This window comes from Lathyrus oleraceus, chromosome 6 (genome assembly GCF_024323335.1).
Source record: "Lathyrus oleraceus cultivar Zhongwan6 chromosome 6, CAAS_Psat_ZW6_1.0, whole genome shotgun sequence".
Lineage (NCBI taxonomy): Eukaryota > Viridiplantae > Streptophyta > Magnoliopsida > Fabales > Fabaceae > Lathyrus > Lathyrus oleraceus.
The window spans coordinates 114,547,192-114,565,850 of record NC_066584.1 but is presented as its reverse complement, the minus strand read 5'-3'; the positions used below and the strand labels follow the sequence as shown (position 1 = coordinate 114,565,850).

Below are 18,659 nucleotides of genomic sequence, written 5' to 3'. Positions count from 1 at the left end.
ATCGACTATTAGAATATATTGTTATTATTATTTTTAATACAATATGTATTATTGTAACTTAGTATTTGCTAATTGCATATAAGTATTTGTTGGCAAAATAGGTTGGGTCATCCCAAATATATTAAAATATGAAAATTAGTTAAAACAATTTTGAAATTGCGGTCTTCGTCGATATTATTGTTTAGTTTGATTATTTGTCAATTTGTGTGTATAATGCATTATTTGATTTATCGCGTATTTGTATTTTACCTATCATATGAATTTATTTGCACTGTTGTATTCATTTTTGTTCGCTTCAGCTATTTAAGTCCTTGTACCTTTGAGAAACCTCTTTTCACTGACTTGGTTATTCTACCCATGTTTATGTCTCTTTTTTGAGCATATCAATTGGTTTTGTATCAAAATAATGAGCGTTGCTTGAATCAAATGTTATAACACTTGAATCAATGTTGTAATGATGTATGATTTGAATCATACATATGTGTGACTTGAATCATGAAGCCTCCTGAAGGGTGACATTTGTATCTTCCTCATTTGAATCGAATCAAAGTAAATTAAATTAAATATGAGAATTCCAATTATAAATTAAATTAAATTTGAGTGGAATCAAATGTTAAATACGAAAAATATGTGAAGTGAGTGTACTCCAATTATAAATTAAATTTTACACTAACATTCATGAGAATTTGGCATTTACTTTTCAAATGACGTTACAATATAGCCTTGAAAAATACAGGTTCTCATCGAATATAGGTGCATCTTTGTTAAACTCTTATTTTTCAACCAGAAAATAGAGCACTCCTTTGCGACAAGATATCTTAATTAGACATGTTACATATTATGAAATGCCTATAAATACATAAGATCTTCATTGTAGAGACAAGAACCTGAATATCTATTTCGTTCATCTCCTAAAATATGGTACATCATATCGTTCTAAGGCATTAATATACTATAGTTTTGATGTCTTTTGTCGATCTAAACTTACTAGATCCTTTCTTAAAATCTTTCCTATGACTGACTTTGGAATTTTCTTTATAAAAGTCACTCGCCGCAACCTTTTGTAAGGTGCAACCTGGACAAAGGAAATAAAGCAATTGAGAAAACAAGCAACCTTCAAACTCCAAATTCTGCACTTGAGAAAGTATTTTTCTTTAAAATGATTTTCTGAATATACTTAGCTTACCTGTTTCGCTACAAATTTCTTAATGTTTTCTTCAGTTATCGAGCTATTAGGAGATCGAACAACAAAGGCCACAGGAACCTCGCCAGCATTGGCATCGCGGGATCTGATTTGGAATTGTCACCATGAGTCACTAAAATGTTTTAAATGGTTCATATAAGAAAGTAATTAGGTCAAATTCTGCATGAAGATATAACTTACGGAATCACTCCAGCCTCCGAAATTTCAGGATGAGTAACGAGCAAGTCTTCGAGTTCAGCTGGTGCCACCTAATAAGAAAAGGAGTATAAGATATGCTTCTTTAGTATTGCTAATTTTCCTTATATCATGCAAAAATTATATGGTGGAAATTTGTATCAGCTTTTATAACTCAAATCCTTAAATTGATAAAGAAAAATCATACTTGATATCCGTTACACTTAATAAGCTCTTTTATACGGTCTACAACAAATAATTGTCCTTTTTCATCAAAATATCCAAGATCTCCTGTAATCATCCATCCCTCATCATTAATCGTGTGCTTTGTTGCTTCTGGGTTGTTGAAATATCCTAAAAAAAACATGCAATATAGATTCCAATCAGAATCATATTAATAAACTAGACAAGTATTAAAGATGTTACCTTTCATCATAGTAGGTCCTCGTAACCAAATCTCTCCTACTTGATTCGGTGGTAGTGTCTTCGATGTTTCTAAACTAACAATTTGAGATTCTACACTTGGAAGCAGTGCTCCACTTGGACCTAAACCACAAAGGAACCATTCTTCCCTTAAATTTTCTACGGAAACAAGTCCACATGCTTCCGTCAAGCCATACCCCTGACACAATGATTCAATAAAATATTCAAATTATCCCTTCATTTGGCGGGGTCCTTATTCGATTGTAGAAACACAAATATTTTAAAATTTTAAATTATTCTTAGCTATACCTGAACGATGTAGCCTAAGGTAGAATTTTAGCACACTCTTGCATCACATCTTTTCCCAAAGGAGCAGCACCACAGGCTAGTCTTTTCAGGGACGACAAGTAATAACGGCTCAAAACTTGACGCTATTTAACCAGCTCTACCATCACCGGTGGGGCAATAGACAAATGCGTCACGCTAAACTTCTCCACAACCGCCAAAGTCTTCTCTAGTTTAAATCTAACCATCGACACCACCGTATTCCCTCTCCGCAGATGCGTGTACGTTATCACGGCCAATCCCATCATGTGATGCATTGGCACCAAACATAAGGCCACATTCTTCCCTTCGCCGTAATAATCCTGATCCGCTGCTCCTGCCAAGGTCGTCGCTATGAAGTTTCGATGAGTCAACATCACTCCCTTACTTCTTCCGGTGGTTCCTGAAGAGTATAGGATCACCACCATGTCGGATTGCGAAACGACGCCGTTTGCATGAATCTCGTCGCAGCTCTTGTTTGACTCTCTGGTAAGATCCTCGTAGTTCTGAATCAAAGAACTGGATATTTTGGAGGATGATACTCTGGTTGAAGCATCGTCAAGCAATATTAAAGGTAAATTCAAATGTAATTGTTCGATTTTGTGTAGAAGTTCTGATACAGTTACGATAATTTTTGGATTGGAGTCATGGATTTGGTTGGAGAGTTCGGAGACGGTGTATAAAGGACTACAGGTAGTGGCAATAGCACCTATGGAAACTACAGCTAAGAAGCAGACAGGGAAGCGTATAGAGTTAGGTGCGAATAGCAAAACGACGTCGCCTCGTTGGATGCCGAGGCGGAGTAAGGAATGGGAGAGGGTGGTGACTTGGGTTTCAAGTTGACGAAAGCTTAGGAAGTCGCCGGTTAGAGCATCCGTGAGGGAGATGGTGTCGGAGACGGAGGAAGTGGATTGGAAGAGGAAGGAGGTTAGGGAGAGATTGGGATCGGTGGGAAGATGGATGGGTTGTCTTGGTGAGTAATACGTCATCGTTTTGAGGTCGAAGCAATTTTTCGCCATTGTTATTGTTAGGTAGAGTGTTGAACTTCCATATATATTTTTTTCTTTTTCTTTTGTTTGTGTTATTAGTTTGAAATTGTTTGCTAATGGAAGAGAAATGTTGCATTTCACATTTCTTGATTGTAACGATCTTCGATGAAATCGTTCAAGATGATTGGTTATTTATGATCAACAATCAATGCCTACATCACTATGGAATCAACGCCAAAACTAACATCCTTCCATCTTAGACTTGGGAAATCAAATTACTTGTGAAACCTTCTTTCCTATTTTAACACATTTTCAACTTTATTTTTTAAAAGTGATAATTACTTCTCAATTATGTTTTTTTATGTCGTTTAATAATTTTAATGTTATCTATTACGAATATAACTTTAATTGATGATTTTGGACTAACTTCTTGCTCATTCCTATGGTATCCTACCTCCTACATTTATCTGTAATATATAAATGAATATTTATTATTTTAAAAACTCTCCACAACTCCGCTGAATAAACACTTTCATAGGTCTATTTTCTTCACAAAGCTTCCTAATCATTCTCCTTCATTTCCTCTAGTTAAGCCCCCACACCCGGCATTACCTACACCGTCCCTAATATCATATGAATTAATCTTGACCCAATCTTTTCAAGGGACTCCCATAGAATAAAACTAAACTTTTAATGTATCTTAAAAACATTCCGAACATTCCTATAATCCTATAACAAAGAAATAATGTAAGTTGTGGGGGCACAACGGTCTAGTTCCTTTATATTGAAATGATTGAAATTGAAACATTATTATTATTATTATTATTATTATTATTATTATTATTATTATTATTATTATTATCAAATTCATTTAATAAAATATAAACTATTTATTTTGTTGATCTTACAATGATGTTATCTCATGATGGTAATTAATATAAAAATGTGTGTGATAGTTTATTTAAAAAGTATGGAAGAATGAAAATAAAATAAAAATAAATTGGGATATGAAATCAAAACAAATACTAATATTTTCTAAAAAGCAAATCTCTCTCTAATCTTTGTATTGCAAACAAAATAGTAATTGTTGTGAAGTGTTTCTTTGATGAGTTTTATATTTTAAGAATAAATAAATTTATATTTTAGTTTTTTTAAGGATAAATATTAGTGCTAATTTAAGTCATTCAATTATTTTCTTCTTATTTTATAAATGCGTCTTTTTTATTTACGTTTTAATAAACACATTTTTCCTACTTCATTTTATTTTCGATTATTTAAATAAAATATGTAGTATGTTTTATATAGTTTTATTATTCAAGGAAATTTTTTTATTCTTATTTAGATGCAAAGTCTTGCGTTTGAAATAAAAAAAATATATTATAATATAAATTTTAAATAAAATCGACTATTAGAATATATTGTTATTATTATTTTTAATACAATATGTATTATTGTAACTTAGTATTTGCTAATTGCATATAAGTATTTGTTGGCAAAATAGGTTGGGTCATCCCAAATATATTAAAATATGAAAATTAGTTAAAACAATTTTGAAATTGCGGTCTTCGTCGATATTATTGTTTAGTTTGATTATTTGTCAATTTGTGTGTATAATGCATTATTTGATTTATCGCGTATTTGTATTTTACCTATCATATGAATTTATTTGCACTGTTGTATTCATTTTTGTTCGCTTCAGCTATTTAAGTCCTTGTACCTTTGAGAAACCTCTTTTCACTGACTTGGTTATTCTACCCATGTTTATGTCTCTTTTTTGAGCATATCAATTGGTTTTGTATCAAAATAATGAGCGTTGCTTGAATCAAATGTTATAACACTTGAATCAATGTTGTAATGATGTATGATTTGAATCATACATATGTGTGACTTGAATCATGAAGCCTCCTGAAGGGTGACATTTGTATCTTCCTCATTTGAATCGAATCAAAGTAAATTAAATTAAATATGAGAATTCCAATTATAAATTAAATTAAATTTGAGTGGAATCAAATGTTAAATACGAAAAATATGTGAAGTGAGTGTACTCCAATTATAAATTAAATTTTACACTAACATTCATGAGAATTTGGCATTTACTTTTCAAATGACGTTACAATATAGCCTTGAAAAATACAGGTTCTCATCGAATATAGGTGCATCTTTGTTAAACTCTTATTTTTCAACCAGAAAATAGAGCACTCCTTTGCGACAAGATATCTTAATTAGACATGTTACATATTATGAAATGCCTATAAATACATAAGATCTTCATTGTAGAGACAAGAACCTGAATATCTATTTCGTTCATCTCCTAAAATATGGTACATCATATCGTTCTAAGGCATTAATATACTATAATTTTGATGTCTTTTGTCGATCTAAACTTACTAGATCCTTTCTTAAAATCTTTCCTATGACTGACTTTGGAATTTTCTTTATAAAAGTCACTCGCCGCAACCTTTTGTAAGGTGCAACCTGGACAAAGGAAATAAAGCAATTGAGAAAACAAGCAACCTTCAAACTCCAAATTCTGCACTTGAGAAAGTATTTTTCTTTAAAATGATTTTCTGAATATACTTAGCTTACCTGTTTCGCTACAAATTTCTTAATGTTTTCTTCAGTTATCGAGCTATTAGGAGATCGAACAACAAAGGCCACAGGAACCTCGCCAGCATTGGCATCGCGGGATCTGATTTGGAATTGTCACCATGAGTCACTAAAATGTTTTAAATGGTTCATATAAGAAAGTAATTAGCTCAAATTCTGCATGAAGATATAACTTACGGAATCACTCCAGCCTCCGAAATTTCAGGATGAGTAACGAGCAAGTCTTCGAGTTCAGCTGGTGCCACCTAATAAGAAAAGGAGTATAAGATATGCTTCTTTAGTATTGCTAATTTTCCTTATATCATGCAAAAATTATATGGTGGAAATTTGTATCAGCTTTTATAACTCAAATCCTTAAATTGATAAAGAAAAATCATACTTGATATCCGTTACACTTAATAAGCTCTTTTATACGGTCTACAACAAATAATTGTCCTTTTTCATCAAAATATCCAAGATCTCCTGTAATCATCCATCCCTCATCATTAATCGTGTGCTTTGTTGCTTCTGGGTTGTTGAAATATCCTAAAAAAAACATGCAATATAGATTCCAACGAGAATCATATTAATAAACTAGACAAGTATTAAAGATCTTACCTTTCATCATAGTAGGTCCTCGTAACCAAATCTCTCCTACTTGATTCGGTGGTAGTGTCTTCGATGTTTCTAAACTAATAATATGGGATTCTACACTTGGAAGCAGTGCTCCACTTGAACCTAAACCACAAAGGAACCATTCTTCCCTTAAATTTTCTACGGAAACAAGTCCACATGCTTCGGTCAAGCCATACCCCTGCCACAATGATTCAATAGAATATTCAAATTATCCCTTCATTTGGCGGGGTCCTTATTCCATTGTAAAAATATTAAAAACACAAATAAATTTTTAAATTATTCTTAGCTATACCTGAACGATATTAGCTTGAGGTAGAATTTTAGCACACTCCTGCATCACATCTTTTCCCAAAGGAGCAGCACCACATGCTAGTCTTTTCAGGGACGACAAGTCATAACGGCTCAAAACTTGACGCTGTTTAACCAGCTCTACCATCACCGGTGGGGCAATAGACAAATGCGTCACGCTAAACTTCTCCACAGCCGCCAAAGTCTTCTCTAGTTCAAATCTAACCATCGACACCACCGTATTCCCTCTCCGTAGATGCGTGTACGTTATCACGGCCAATCCCATCACGTGATGCATTGGCACCAAACATAAGGCCACATTCTTCCCTTCGCCGTAATAATCCTGATCCACTGCTCCTGCCAACGCCGTCGCTATGAAGTTTCGATGAGTCAGCATCACTCCCTTACTTCTTCCGGTGGTTCCTGAAGAGTATAGGATCACCGCCACGTCGGATTGCGAAACGACGCCGTTTGCATGAATCTCGTCGCAGCTCTTGTTTGACTCTCTGGTAAGATCCTCGTAGTTCTGAATCAAAGAACTGGATATTTTGGAGGATGATACTCTGGTTGAAGCATCGTCAAGCAATATTAAAGGTAAATTCAAATGTAATTGTTCGATTTTGTGTAGAAGTTCTGATACAGTTACGACAATTTTTGGATTGGAGTCATGGATTTGGTTGGAGAGTTCGGAGACGGTGTATAAAGGACTACAGGTAGTGGCAATAGCACCTATGGAAACTACAGCTAAGAAGCAGACAGGGAAGCGTATAGAGTTAGGTGCGAATAGCAAAACGACGTCGCCTCGTTGGATGCCGAGGCGGAGTAAGGAATGGGAGAGGGTGGTGACTTGGGTTTCAAGTTGACGGAAGGTTAGGAAGTCGCCGGTTAGAGCATCCGTGAGGGAGATGGTGTCGGAGACGGAGGAAGTGGATTGGAAGAGGAAGGAGGTTAGGGAGAGATTGGGATCGGTGGGAAGATGGATGGGTTGTCTTGGTGAGGAATACGTCATCGTTTTGAGGTCGAAGCAATTTTTCGCCATTGTTATTGTTAGGTAGAGTGTTGAACTTCCATATATATTTTTTTCTTTTTCTTTTGTTTGTGTTATTAGTTTGAAATTGTTTGCTAATGGAAGAGAAATGTTGCATTTCACATTTCTTGATTGTAACGATCTTCGATGAAATCGTTCAAGATGATTGGTTATTTATGATCAACAATCAATGCCTACATCACTATGGAATCAACGCCAAAACTAACATCCTTCCATCTTAGACTTGGGAAATCAAATTACTTGTGAAACCTTCTTTCCTATTTTAACACATTTTCAACTTTATTTTTTAAAAGTGATAATTACTTCTCAATTATGTTTTTTTATGTCGTTTAATAATTTTAATGTTATCTATTACGAATATAACTTTAATTGATGATTTTGGACTAACTTCTTGCTCATTCCTATGGTATCCTACCTCCTACATTTATCTGTAATATATAAATGAATATTTATTATTTTAAAAACTCTCCACAACTCCGCTGAATAAACACTTTCATAGGTCTATTTTCTTCACAAAGCTTCCTAATCATTCTCCTTCATTTCCTCTAGTTAAGCCCCCACACCCGGCATTACCTACACCGTCCCTAATATCATATGAATTAATCTTGACCCAATCTTTTCAAGGGACTCCCATAGAATAAAACTAAACTTTTAATGTATCTTAAAAACATTCCGAACATTCCTATAATCCTATAACAAAGAAATAATGTAAGTTGTGGGGGCACAACGGTCTAGTTCCTTTATATTGAAATGATTGAAATTGAAACATTATTATTATTATTATTATTATTATTATTATTATTATTATTATTATTATTATTATTATCAAATTCATTTAATAAAATATAAACTATTTATTTTGTTGATCTTACAATGATGTTATCTCATGATGGTAATTAATATAAAAATGTGTGTGATAGTTTATTTAAAAAGTATGGAAGAATGAAAATAAAATAAAAATAAATTGGGATATGAAATCAAAACAAATACTAATATTTTCTAAAAAGCAAATCTCTCTCTAATCTTTGTATTGCAAACAAAATAGTAATTGTTGTGAAGTGTTTCTTTGATGAGTTTTATATTTTAAGAATAAATAAATTTATATTTTAGTTTTTTTAAGGATAAATATTAGTGCTAATTTAAGTCATTCAATTATTTTCTTCTTATTTTATAAATGCGTCTTTTTTATTTACGTTTTAATAAACACATTTTTCCTACTTCATTTTATTTTCGATTATTTAAATAAAATATGTAGTATGTTTTATATAGTTTTATTATTCAAGGAAATTTTTTTATTCTTATTTAGATGCAAAGTCTTGCGTTTGAAATAAAAAAAAAATATTATAATATAAATTTTAAATAAAATCGACTATTAGAATATATTGTTATTATTATTTTTAATACAATATGTATTATTGTAACTTAGTATTTGCTAATTGCATATAAGTATTTGTTGGCAAAATAGGTTGGGTCATCCCAAATATATTAAAATATGAAAATTAGTTAAAACAATTTTGAAATTGCGGTCTTCGTCGATATTATTGTTTAGTTTGATTATTTGTCAATTTGTGTGTATAATGCATTATTTGATTTATCGCGTATTTGTATTTTACCTATCATATGAATTTATTTGCACTGTTGTATTCATTTTTGTTCGCTTCAGCTATTTAAGTCCTTGTACCTTTGAGAAACCTCTTTTCACTGACTTGGTTATTCTACCCATGTTTATGTCTCTTTTTTGAGCATATCAATTGGTTTTGTATCAAAATAATGAGCGTTGCTTGAATCAAATGTTATAACACTTGAATCAATGTTGTAATGATGTATGATTTGAATCATACATATGTGTGACTTGAATCATGAAGCCTCCTGAAGGGTGACATTTGTATCTTCCTCATTTGAATCGAATCAAAGTAAATTAAATTAAATATGAGAATTCCAATTATAAATTAAATTAAATTTGAGTGGAATCAAATGTTAAATACGAAAAATATGTGAAGTGAGTGTACTCCAATTATAAATTAAATTTTACACTAACATTCATGAGAATTTGGCATTTACTTTTCAAATGACGTTACAATATAGCCTTGAAAAATACAGGTTCTCATCGAATATAGGTGCATCTTTGTTAAACTCTTATTTTTCAACCAGAAAATAGAGCACTCCTTTGCGACAAGATATCTTAATTAGACATGTTACATATTATGAAATGCCTATAAATACACAAGATCTTCATTGTAGAGACAAGAACCTGAATATCTATTTCGTTCATCTCCTAAAATATGGTACATCATATCGTTCTAAGGCATTAATATACTATAGTTTTGATGTCTTTTGTCGATCTAAACTTACTAGATCCTTTCTTAAAATCTTTCCTATGACTGACTTTGGAATTTTCTTTATAAAAGTCACTCGCCGCAACCTTTTGTAAGGTGCAACCTGGACAAAGGAAATAAAGCAATTGAGAAAACAAGCAACCTTCAAACTCCAAATTCTGCACTTGAGAAAGTATTTTTCTTTAAAATGATTTTCTGAATATACTTAGCTTACCTGTTTCGCTACAAATTTCTTAATGTTTTCTTCAGTTATCGAGCTATTAGGAGATCGAACAACAAAGGCCACAGGAACCTCGCCAGCATTGGCATCGCGGGATCTGATTTGGAATTGTCACCATGAGTCACTAAAATGTTTTAAATGGTTCATACAAGAAAGTAATTAGTTCAAATTCTGCATGAAGATATAACTTACGGAATCACTCCAGCCTCCGAAATTTCAGGATGAGTAACGAGCAAGTCTTCGAGTTCAGCTGGTGCCACCTAATAAGAAAAGGAGTATAAGATATGCTTCTTTAGTATTGCTAATTTTCCTTATATCATGCAAAAATCATATGGTGGAAATTTGTATCAGCTTTTATAACTCAAATCCTTAAATTGATAAAGAAAAATCATACTTGATATCCGTTACACTTAATAAGCTCTTTTATACGGTCTACAACAAAAAACTGTCCTTTTTCATCAAAATATCCAAGATCTCCTGTAATCATCCATCCCTCATCATTAATCGTGTGCTTTGTTGCTTCTGGGTTGTTGAAATATCCTAAAAAAAACATGCAATATAGATTCCAACGAGAATCATATTAATAAACTAGACAAGTATTAAAGATCTTACCTTTCATCATAGTAGGTCCTCGTAACCAAATCTCTCCTACTTGATTCGGTGGTAGTGTCTTCGATGTTTCTAAACTAATAATATGGGATTCTACACTTGGAAGCAGTGCTCCACTTGAACCTAAACCACAAAGGAACCATTCTTCCCTTAAATTTTCTACGGAAACAAGTCCACATGCTTCGGTCAAGCCATACCCCTGCCACAATGATTCAATAGAATATTCAAATTATCCCTTCATTTGGCGGGGTCCTTATTCCATTGTAAAAATATTAAAAACACAAATAAATTTTTTAAATTATTCTTAGCTATACCTGAACGATATTAGCTTGAGGTAGAATTTTAGCACACTCCTGCATCACATCTTTTCCCAAAGGAGCAGCACCACAGGCTAGTCTTTTCAGGGACGACAAGTCATAACGGCTCAAAACTTGACGCTGTTTAACCAGCTCTACCATCACCGGTGGGGCAATAGACAAATGCGTCACGCTAAACTTCTCCACAGCCGCCAAAGTCTTCTCTAGTTCAAATCTAACCATCGACACCACCGTATTCCCTCTCCGTAGATGCGTGTACGTTATCACGGCCAATCCCATCACGTGATGCATTGGCACCAAACATAAGGCCACATTCTTCCCTTCGCCGTAATAATCCTGATCCACTGCTCCTGCCAACGCCGTCGCTATGAAGTTTCGATGAGTCAGCATCACTCCCTTACTTCTTCCGGTGGTTCCTAAAGAGTATAGGATCACCGCCACGTCGGATTGCGAAACGACGCCGTTTGCATGAATCTCGTCGCAGCTCTTGTTTGACTCTCTGGTAAGATCCTCGTAGTTCTGAATCAAAGAACTGGATATTTTGGAGGATGATACTCTGGTTGAAGCATCGTCAAGCAATATTAAAGGTAAATTCAAATGTAATTGTTCGATTTTGTGTAGAAGTTCTGATACAGTTACGATAATTTTTGGATTGGAGTCATGGATTTGGTTGGAGAGTTCGGAGACGGTGTATAAAGGACTACAGGTAGTGGCAATAGCACCTATGGAAACTACAGCTAAGAAGCAGACAGGGAAGCGTATAGAGTTAGGTGCGAATAGCAAAACGACGTCGCCCCGTTGGATGCCGAGGCGGGGTAAGGAATGGGAGAGGGTGGTGACTTGGGTTTCAAGTTGACGGAAGGTTAGGAAGTCGCCGGTTAGAGCATCCGTGAGGGAGATGGTGTCGGAGACGGAGGAAGTGGATTGGAAGAGGAAGGAGGTTAGGGAGAGATTGGGATCGGTGGGAAGATGGATGGGTTGTCTTGGTGAGGAATACGTCATCGTTTTGAGGTCGAAGCAATTTTTCGCCATTGTTATTGTTAGGTAGAGTGTTGAACTTCCATATATATTTTTTTCTTTTTCTTTTGTTTGTGTTATTAGTTTGAAATTGTTTGCTAATGGAAGAGAAATGTTGCATTTCACATTTCTTGATTGTAACGATCTTCGATGAAATCGTTCAAGATGATTGGTTATTTATGATCAACAATCAATGCCTACATCACTATGGAATCAACGCCAAAACTAACATCCTTCCATCTTAGACTTGGGAAATCAAATTACTTGTGAAACCTTCTTTCCTATTTTAACACATTTTCAACTTTATTTTTTAAAAGTGATAATTACTTCTCAATTATGTTTTTTTATGTCGTTTAATAATTTTAATGTTATCTATTACGAATATAACTTTAATTGATGATTTTGGACTAACTTCTTGCTCATTCCTATGGTATCCTACCTCCTACATTTATCTGTAATATATAAATGAATATTTATTATTTTAAAAACTCTCCACAACTCCGCTGAATAAACACTTTCATAGGTCTATTTTCTTCACAAAGCTTCCTAATCATTCTCCTTCATTTCCTCTAGTTAAGCCCCCACACCCGGCATTACCTACACCGTCCCTAATATCATATGAATTAATCTTGACCCAATCTTTTCAAGGGACTCCCATAGAATAAAACTAAACTTTTAATGTATCTTAAAAACATTCCGAACATTCCTATAATCCTATAACAAAGAAATAATGTAAGTTGTGGGGGCACAACGGTCTAGTTCCTTTATATTGAAATGATTGAAATTGAAACATTATTATTATTATTATTATTATTATTATTATTATTATTATTATTATTATTATTATTATTATTATTATTATTATTATTATCAAATTCATTTAATAAAATATAAACTATTTATTTTGTTGATCTTACAATGATGTTATCTCATGATGGTAATTAATATAAAAATGTGTATGATAGTTTATTTAAAAAGTATGGAAGAATGAAAATAAAATAAAAATAAATTGGGATATGAAATCAAAACAAATACTAATATTTTCTCAAAAGCAAATCTCTCTCTAATCTTTGTATTGCAAACAAAATAGTAATTGTTGTGAAGTGTTTCTTTGATGAGTTTTATATTTTAAGAATAAATAAATTCATATTTTAGTTTTTTTAAGGATAAATATTAGTGCTAATTTAAGTCACTCAATTATTTTCTTCTTATTTTTTACAAACTCGTCTTTTTTATTTAATTTTTAATAAACACATTTTTCGTACTTTATTTTATTTTCGATTATTTAAATAAAATATGTAGTATGTTTTATATAGTTTTATTATTCAAGGAAATTTTTTTATTCTTATTTATATGCAAAGTCTTGCGTTTAAAATAAAAATATATATTATAATATAAATTTTAAATAAAATCGACTATTAGAATATACTGTTATTATTATTTTTAATACAATATGTATTATTGTAACTTAGTATTTGCTAATTGCATATAAGTATGTTGTTGGCAAAATAGGTTGTGTCATCCCAAATATATTAAAATATGAAAATTAGTTAAAACAGTTTTGAAATTGCGGTCTTCGTCGATATTATTGTTTAGTTTGATTATTTGTCAATTTGTGTGTATAATGCATTATTTGATTTATCGCGTGTTTATATTTTATCTATCATATGAATTTATTTGCATTGTTGTATTCATTTTTGTTCGCTTCAGCTATTTAAGTCCTTGTACCTTCGAGAAATCTCTTTTCAATGACTTGGTTATTCTACCCATGTTTGTGTCTCTTTTTTGAGCATATCAATTGGTTTTGTATCAAAATAATGAGCGTTGCTTGGATCAAATGTTATAACACTTGAATCAATGTTGTAATGATGTATGATTTGAATCATACATATGTGTGACTTGAATCATGAAGCCTCCTGAAGGGTGACATTTGTATCTTCCTCATTTGAATCGAATCAAAGTAAATTAAATTAAATATGAGAATTTCAATAATAAATTAAATTAAATTAAATTAAATTTGAGTCGAATCAAATGTTAAATATGAAAAATATGTGAAGTGAGTGTACTCCAATTATAAATTAAATTTTACACTAACATTCAATAAAGAAATATGAGAATTTGGCATTTACTTTTTAAATAAGGTTACAATATAGACTTGAAAAATACAGGTTCTCATCGAATATAGGTGCATCTTTGTTAAACTCTTATTTTTCAACTAGAAAATAGAGCACTCCTTTGCGACAAGATATCTTAATTAGACATGTTACATATTATGAAATGCCTATAAATACACAAGATCTTCATTGTAGAGACAAGAACCTGAATATCTATTTCGTTCATCTCCTAAAGTGTGGTACATCATATCGTTCTAAGGCATTAATATACTATAGTTTTGATGTCTTTTGTCGATCTAAACTTACTAGATCCTTTCTTAAAATCTTTCCTATGACTGACTTTGGAATTTTCTTTATAAAAGTCACTCGCCGCAACCTTTTGTAAGGTGCAACCTAGACAAAGGAAATAAAGCAATTGAGAAAACAAACAACCTTCAAACTCCTAATTCTGCACTTGAGAAAGTATTTTTCTTTAAAATGATTTTCTGAATATACTTAGCTTACCTGTTTCGCTACAAATTTCTTAATGTTTTCTTCAGTTATCGAGCTATTAGGAGATCGAACATCAAAGGCCATAGGAACCTCGCCAGCATTGGCATCGCGGGATTTGATTTGGAATTGTCACCATGAGTCACTAAAATGTTTTAAATGGTTCATACAAGAAAGTAACTAGTTCAAATTATGCATGAAGATATAACTTACGGAATCACTCCAGCCTCAGAAATTTCAGGATGAGTAACGAGCAAGTCTTCGAGTTCAGCTGGTGCCACCTAATAAGAAAAGGAGTATAAGATATGCTTCTTTAGTATTGCTAATTTTCCTTATATCATGCAAAAATTATATGGTGGAAATTTGTATCAGCTTTTATAACTCAAATCCTTAAACTGATAAAGAAAAATCATACTCTATATCCGTTACACTTAATAAGCTCTGTTATACGGTCTACAACAAATAACTGTCCTTTTTCATCAAAATATCCAAGATCTCCTGTAATCATCCATCCCTCATCATTAATCGTGTGCTTTGTTGCTTCTGGGTTGTTGAAATATCCTAAAAAAAATATGCAATATAGATTCCAATGAGAATCATATTAATAAACTAGACAAGTATTAAAGATCTTACCTTTCATCATAGTAGGTCCTCGTAACCAAATCTCTCCTACTTAATTCGGTGGTAATGTCTTCGATGTTTCTAAACTAACAATTTGGGATTCTACACTTGGAAGCAGTGCTCCACTTGAATCTAAATCACAAAGGAACCATTCTTCCCTTAAATTTTCTACGGTAACAAGTCCACATCCTTCGGTCAAGCCATACCCCTGCCACAATGATTCAATAGAATATTCAAATTATCCCCTCATTTGGCGGGGTCCTTATTCCATTGTAAAAATATTAAAAACACAAATAAAATTTTTAAATTATTCTTAGCTATACCTGAACGATATTAGCTTGTGGTAGAATTTTAGCACACTCCTGCATCACATCTTTTCCCAAAGGAGCAGCACCACAGGCTAGTCTTTTCAGGGACGACAAGTCATAACGGCTCAAAACTTAAATTACAATAATCCTAAATTGGACCTTATTAATCTAATCTATGTGGCACGGAACAAGAATGGTTATGTGTAATTGTTGAATATATGAAGAGAAAAGGTTGAAGATGATGAGAAAATTCTTTGTATGTTCTTGGTTTCAACTTGAAGAAATGATGCATGAATGCATATTTATATGTATGTGTGTGTGTGTGTAGAAAAATAACAAACAAAATAGATTTTAGCCAAAAATTACATGTTTTATAAAATAGAACATAATGTATTGACTCCAAATGAGTATGAGTCAATACATAAGTCTGGGAGTCGATACCTTTAACGTAGAAACATTTGCTTGCAAAAATGTTCAATAGGAGTACACTTCAAACATGGGAGAGTCGACTCATGCTCACTACGTATCGATCCACACCGCATATGTATTGATAATTTGAAGGAAAGATTGCTATTTTGAAAAATCTTTCAATTGGAGTTGATTCCAAACATGGATGAGTCAACTCATACGTATTATGTATCAACCCATACCTCCTATGTATCGATACTTTTAAGGAAAAATCATTATTTTTAAAACTCATTCAGTATGTATCGACCCATAGGCTTGATGTATCAACCCATAGACTAGTTTTTCATGAAAGATCATAATTTTGACTTGTAATGGCATATCAAACCTAATTAAGTGTCCTATTATGACAATACACATCTAGACATAGACAATAAGATCCAAGTGCACAAATACTAAGTGTCCTAGTTTTGGCATCATTCAAAAACAAATCTAAGAGGATAGTGCACTCACATACTCCCCCTTTTTGATGATGGAAAAACTTACAAAGCATTTGGTGTCTTGATCATAGCTCCCCTTGAATATGTGCATCTTAAGACCTTGTACATTTCCCCTTTTGACAACATCAAAAAGAGACAAAGGTATAAAACATGAGAAGTAACATTGAAAATGCACAACAACATATAAATCACTAAGAGGCGTTGCAAAGATAAAAGATTAAACTATAACGTGCACTCACTTATAATTACGTCAAATTGAAACAAAGTATAAACATAAATACACAACCAAATTTGACAAAAGAGATGAAACTCATTACAAATTTGTCATAAGGTCACAATAGAACATCATAATAAACATAAAACATGAAAACATAAATGCATGCATAAAAAGATCCACAATGAAGCTCAACTAACGACCACGACCTCTACGATCCGGAATTTCAGGTCTTCTACCCCGGTACCAAGCTACACCTTTGCCTCCATATCATAATCCAAGAAATCACACATCTTCTTGTAAAATCGTTGATAGTGATGGTTATTGTCATTTTGATAACGAGTCATGTCATTGATGTCGGTTTGAGTGACACCATGATTGAAAGTCATATTTTGACGAATTTCATTAAATTGCTCAGTAGCATACATGGAAAAATTGTTGAAATTGTTGTCTTGGGATATCAGATGTTCATAAACCACTTTAAAGCGCTCCTCTTGAGCAGCTTTAAAAGTATCATGTCTTCGAGACTCCTCTTCGTGGCGCTCTTGTTGCTCAACACACATGTTTTCTAGCAAGGTGAGAATAAATTATTCATCACCACTTAAGTTAACACTAGAGTAGTGACCATAAGTTGTTCCATGTTTGGTCCATGAGTTATGTTGCCACTGACCCCCACCCTTATGGTTTTTCATGTTCCTCTACACCACATTGTCAATCATGATCATCATCATGGTGAGTATCAACTATGTCTGTATCCACATGGTGAACTTGGTCTTCCACCTGTTGTTCATCAACATTACCTATACCAAATTCAACAGGATCATCATAATTATATATGAACTTACCGGATCCCTTCATCTTATAGTAGTAAACCTTGAGATCATTATCCCAATGGTACCCCATGTGTCTCATTCGATTTAAATTCTTGATCCTCATCAGGTAAGATGTTTTGAAGATTTTCCACACCAATACGAAAGTGCGTCAGAATTTTCAAAATCATTGAAGGTAAAATGAGGACCCTTTGTTACAATCTTTAATAGTAAACATTCTTGACACAGAGTAGTTCGGCCAATTAATTTTAATTTTATTTTTAAGAATATACATGAAATTTACCTCAACTATATAAATTCGAGAGTAACACCTTTTATTGGACGTAACACAGAGTGATAATCCAATGAAGAATACACCAATTTCTCTTTAAATAGCTCGTTGATACTTTAGCCAAGTTGTGTTCTGGCCTTGGTGCTTTGAGACAAGAATTTAGGTAACTTTATGAGATATCATGTTAATTCCAAACACTTCACTCCATTGTTCTTGCATAAAGTGGTATGAATTATTTCCAATCTTAAATTGAAAAGAGCATCCTTCCCTTGATTGTAACCCAACATAAAAGACTCATATTAAGTCTTCATTATAATCAGTGGAGACTTTCAAAAAATTGTTAATCTTTTGATATTCCATAAGATCAACAATTTATGGAATGTGTAACTTACCGACAACTGCAGGATCATACACATGTTGCTTCACAATAATTTTATTTCGAAAGGATTTTTCAAAATCTTCAATACAAGAGTGAGGCAGAAGTGAGGGAGCACTAACAGGTGTTTATAAGTTTAAGGAGTGCCTTAGACGGGGGGTGAATGAGGCACTTAGAGTATTTTCCGGATTTTTGACGGTTTATGACTTTTACTTTCTGAAATGCTTAAGTGATGAAAAGCGGTAAAGTGCGGAAGGTAAAGGACACAGCGATGTATAGTGGTTCCCCTCACAGATCGAGAGTACTCCACTCCCCTTTCAACATGAAAGAGAATTTACTATCTGTTATGACTTGTACACG

General features: G+C 32.9%; 2 protein-coding genes and 2 pseudogenes across 2 annotated transcripts; all 4 read right to left on the bottom strand.

The window, feature by feature from the left end:
* Positions 1 to 629: 629 nt before the first annotated feature.
* LOC127092889 (probable CoA ligase CCL10) lies at positions 630 to 3,253 on the bottom strand (annotated as a pseudogene).
* A 1,890-nt stretch (positions 3,254 to 5,143) lies between these two features.
* LOC127092887 (probable CoA ligase CCL10) lies at positions 5,144 to 7,779 on the bottom strand. Its single transcript, XM_051031778.1, has 6 exons — positions 6,629 to 7,779; positions 6,319 to 6,514; positions 6,101 to 6,246; positions 5,899 to 5,966; positions 5,701 to 5,803; positions 5,144 to 5,589 (listed from the first exon to the last, which is right to left on the bottom strand). Exons 1-6 carry the CDS (start codon positions 7,661 to 7,663, stop codon positions 5,467 to 5,469), a joined length of 1,671 nt encoding a protein of 556 aa, XP_050887735.1. The 5' UTR covers positions 7,664 to 7,779; the 3' UTR covers positions 5,144 to 5,466.
* Positions 7,780 to 9,665: 1,886 nt separating this feature from the next.
* LOC127092888 (probable CoA ligase CCL10) lies at positions 9,666 to 12,305 on the bottom strand. The gene is made up of 6 exons (XM_051031780.1): positions 11,152 to 12,305; positions 10,841 to 11,036; positions 10,623 to 10,768; positions 10,421 to 10,488; positions 10,223 to 10,325; positions 9,666 to 10,111 (listed from the first exon to the last, which is right to left on the bottom strand). The coding sequence occupies exons 1-6, from the start codon at positions 12,184 to 12,186 to the stop codon at positions 9,989 to 9,991; spliced, it is 1,671 nt and encodes a 556-aa protein (XP_050887737.1). The 5' UTR covers positions 12,187 to 12,305; the 3' UTR covers positions 9,666 to 9,988.
* Positions 12,306 to 14,555: 2,250 nt separating this feature from the next.
* LOC127094307 (probable CoA ligase CCL7) lies at positions 14,556 to 17,385 on the bottom strand (annotated as a pseudogene).
* Positions 17,386 to 18,659: the final 1,274 nt, after the last annotated feature.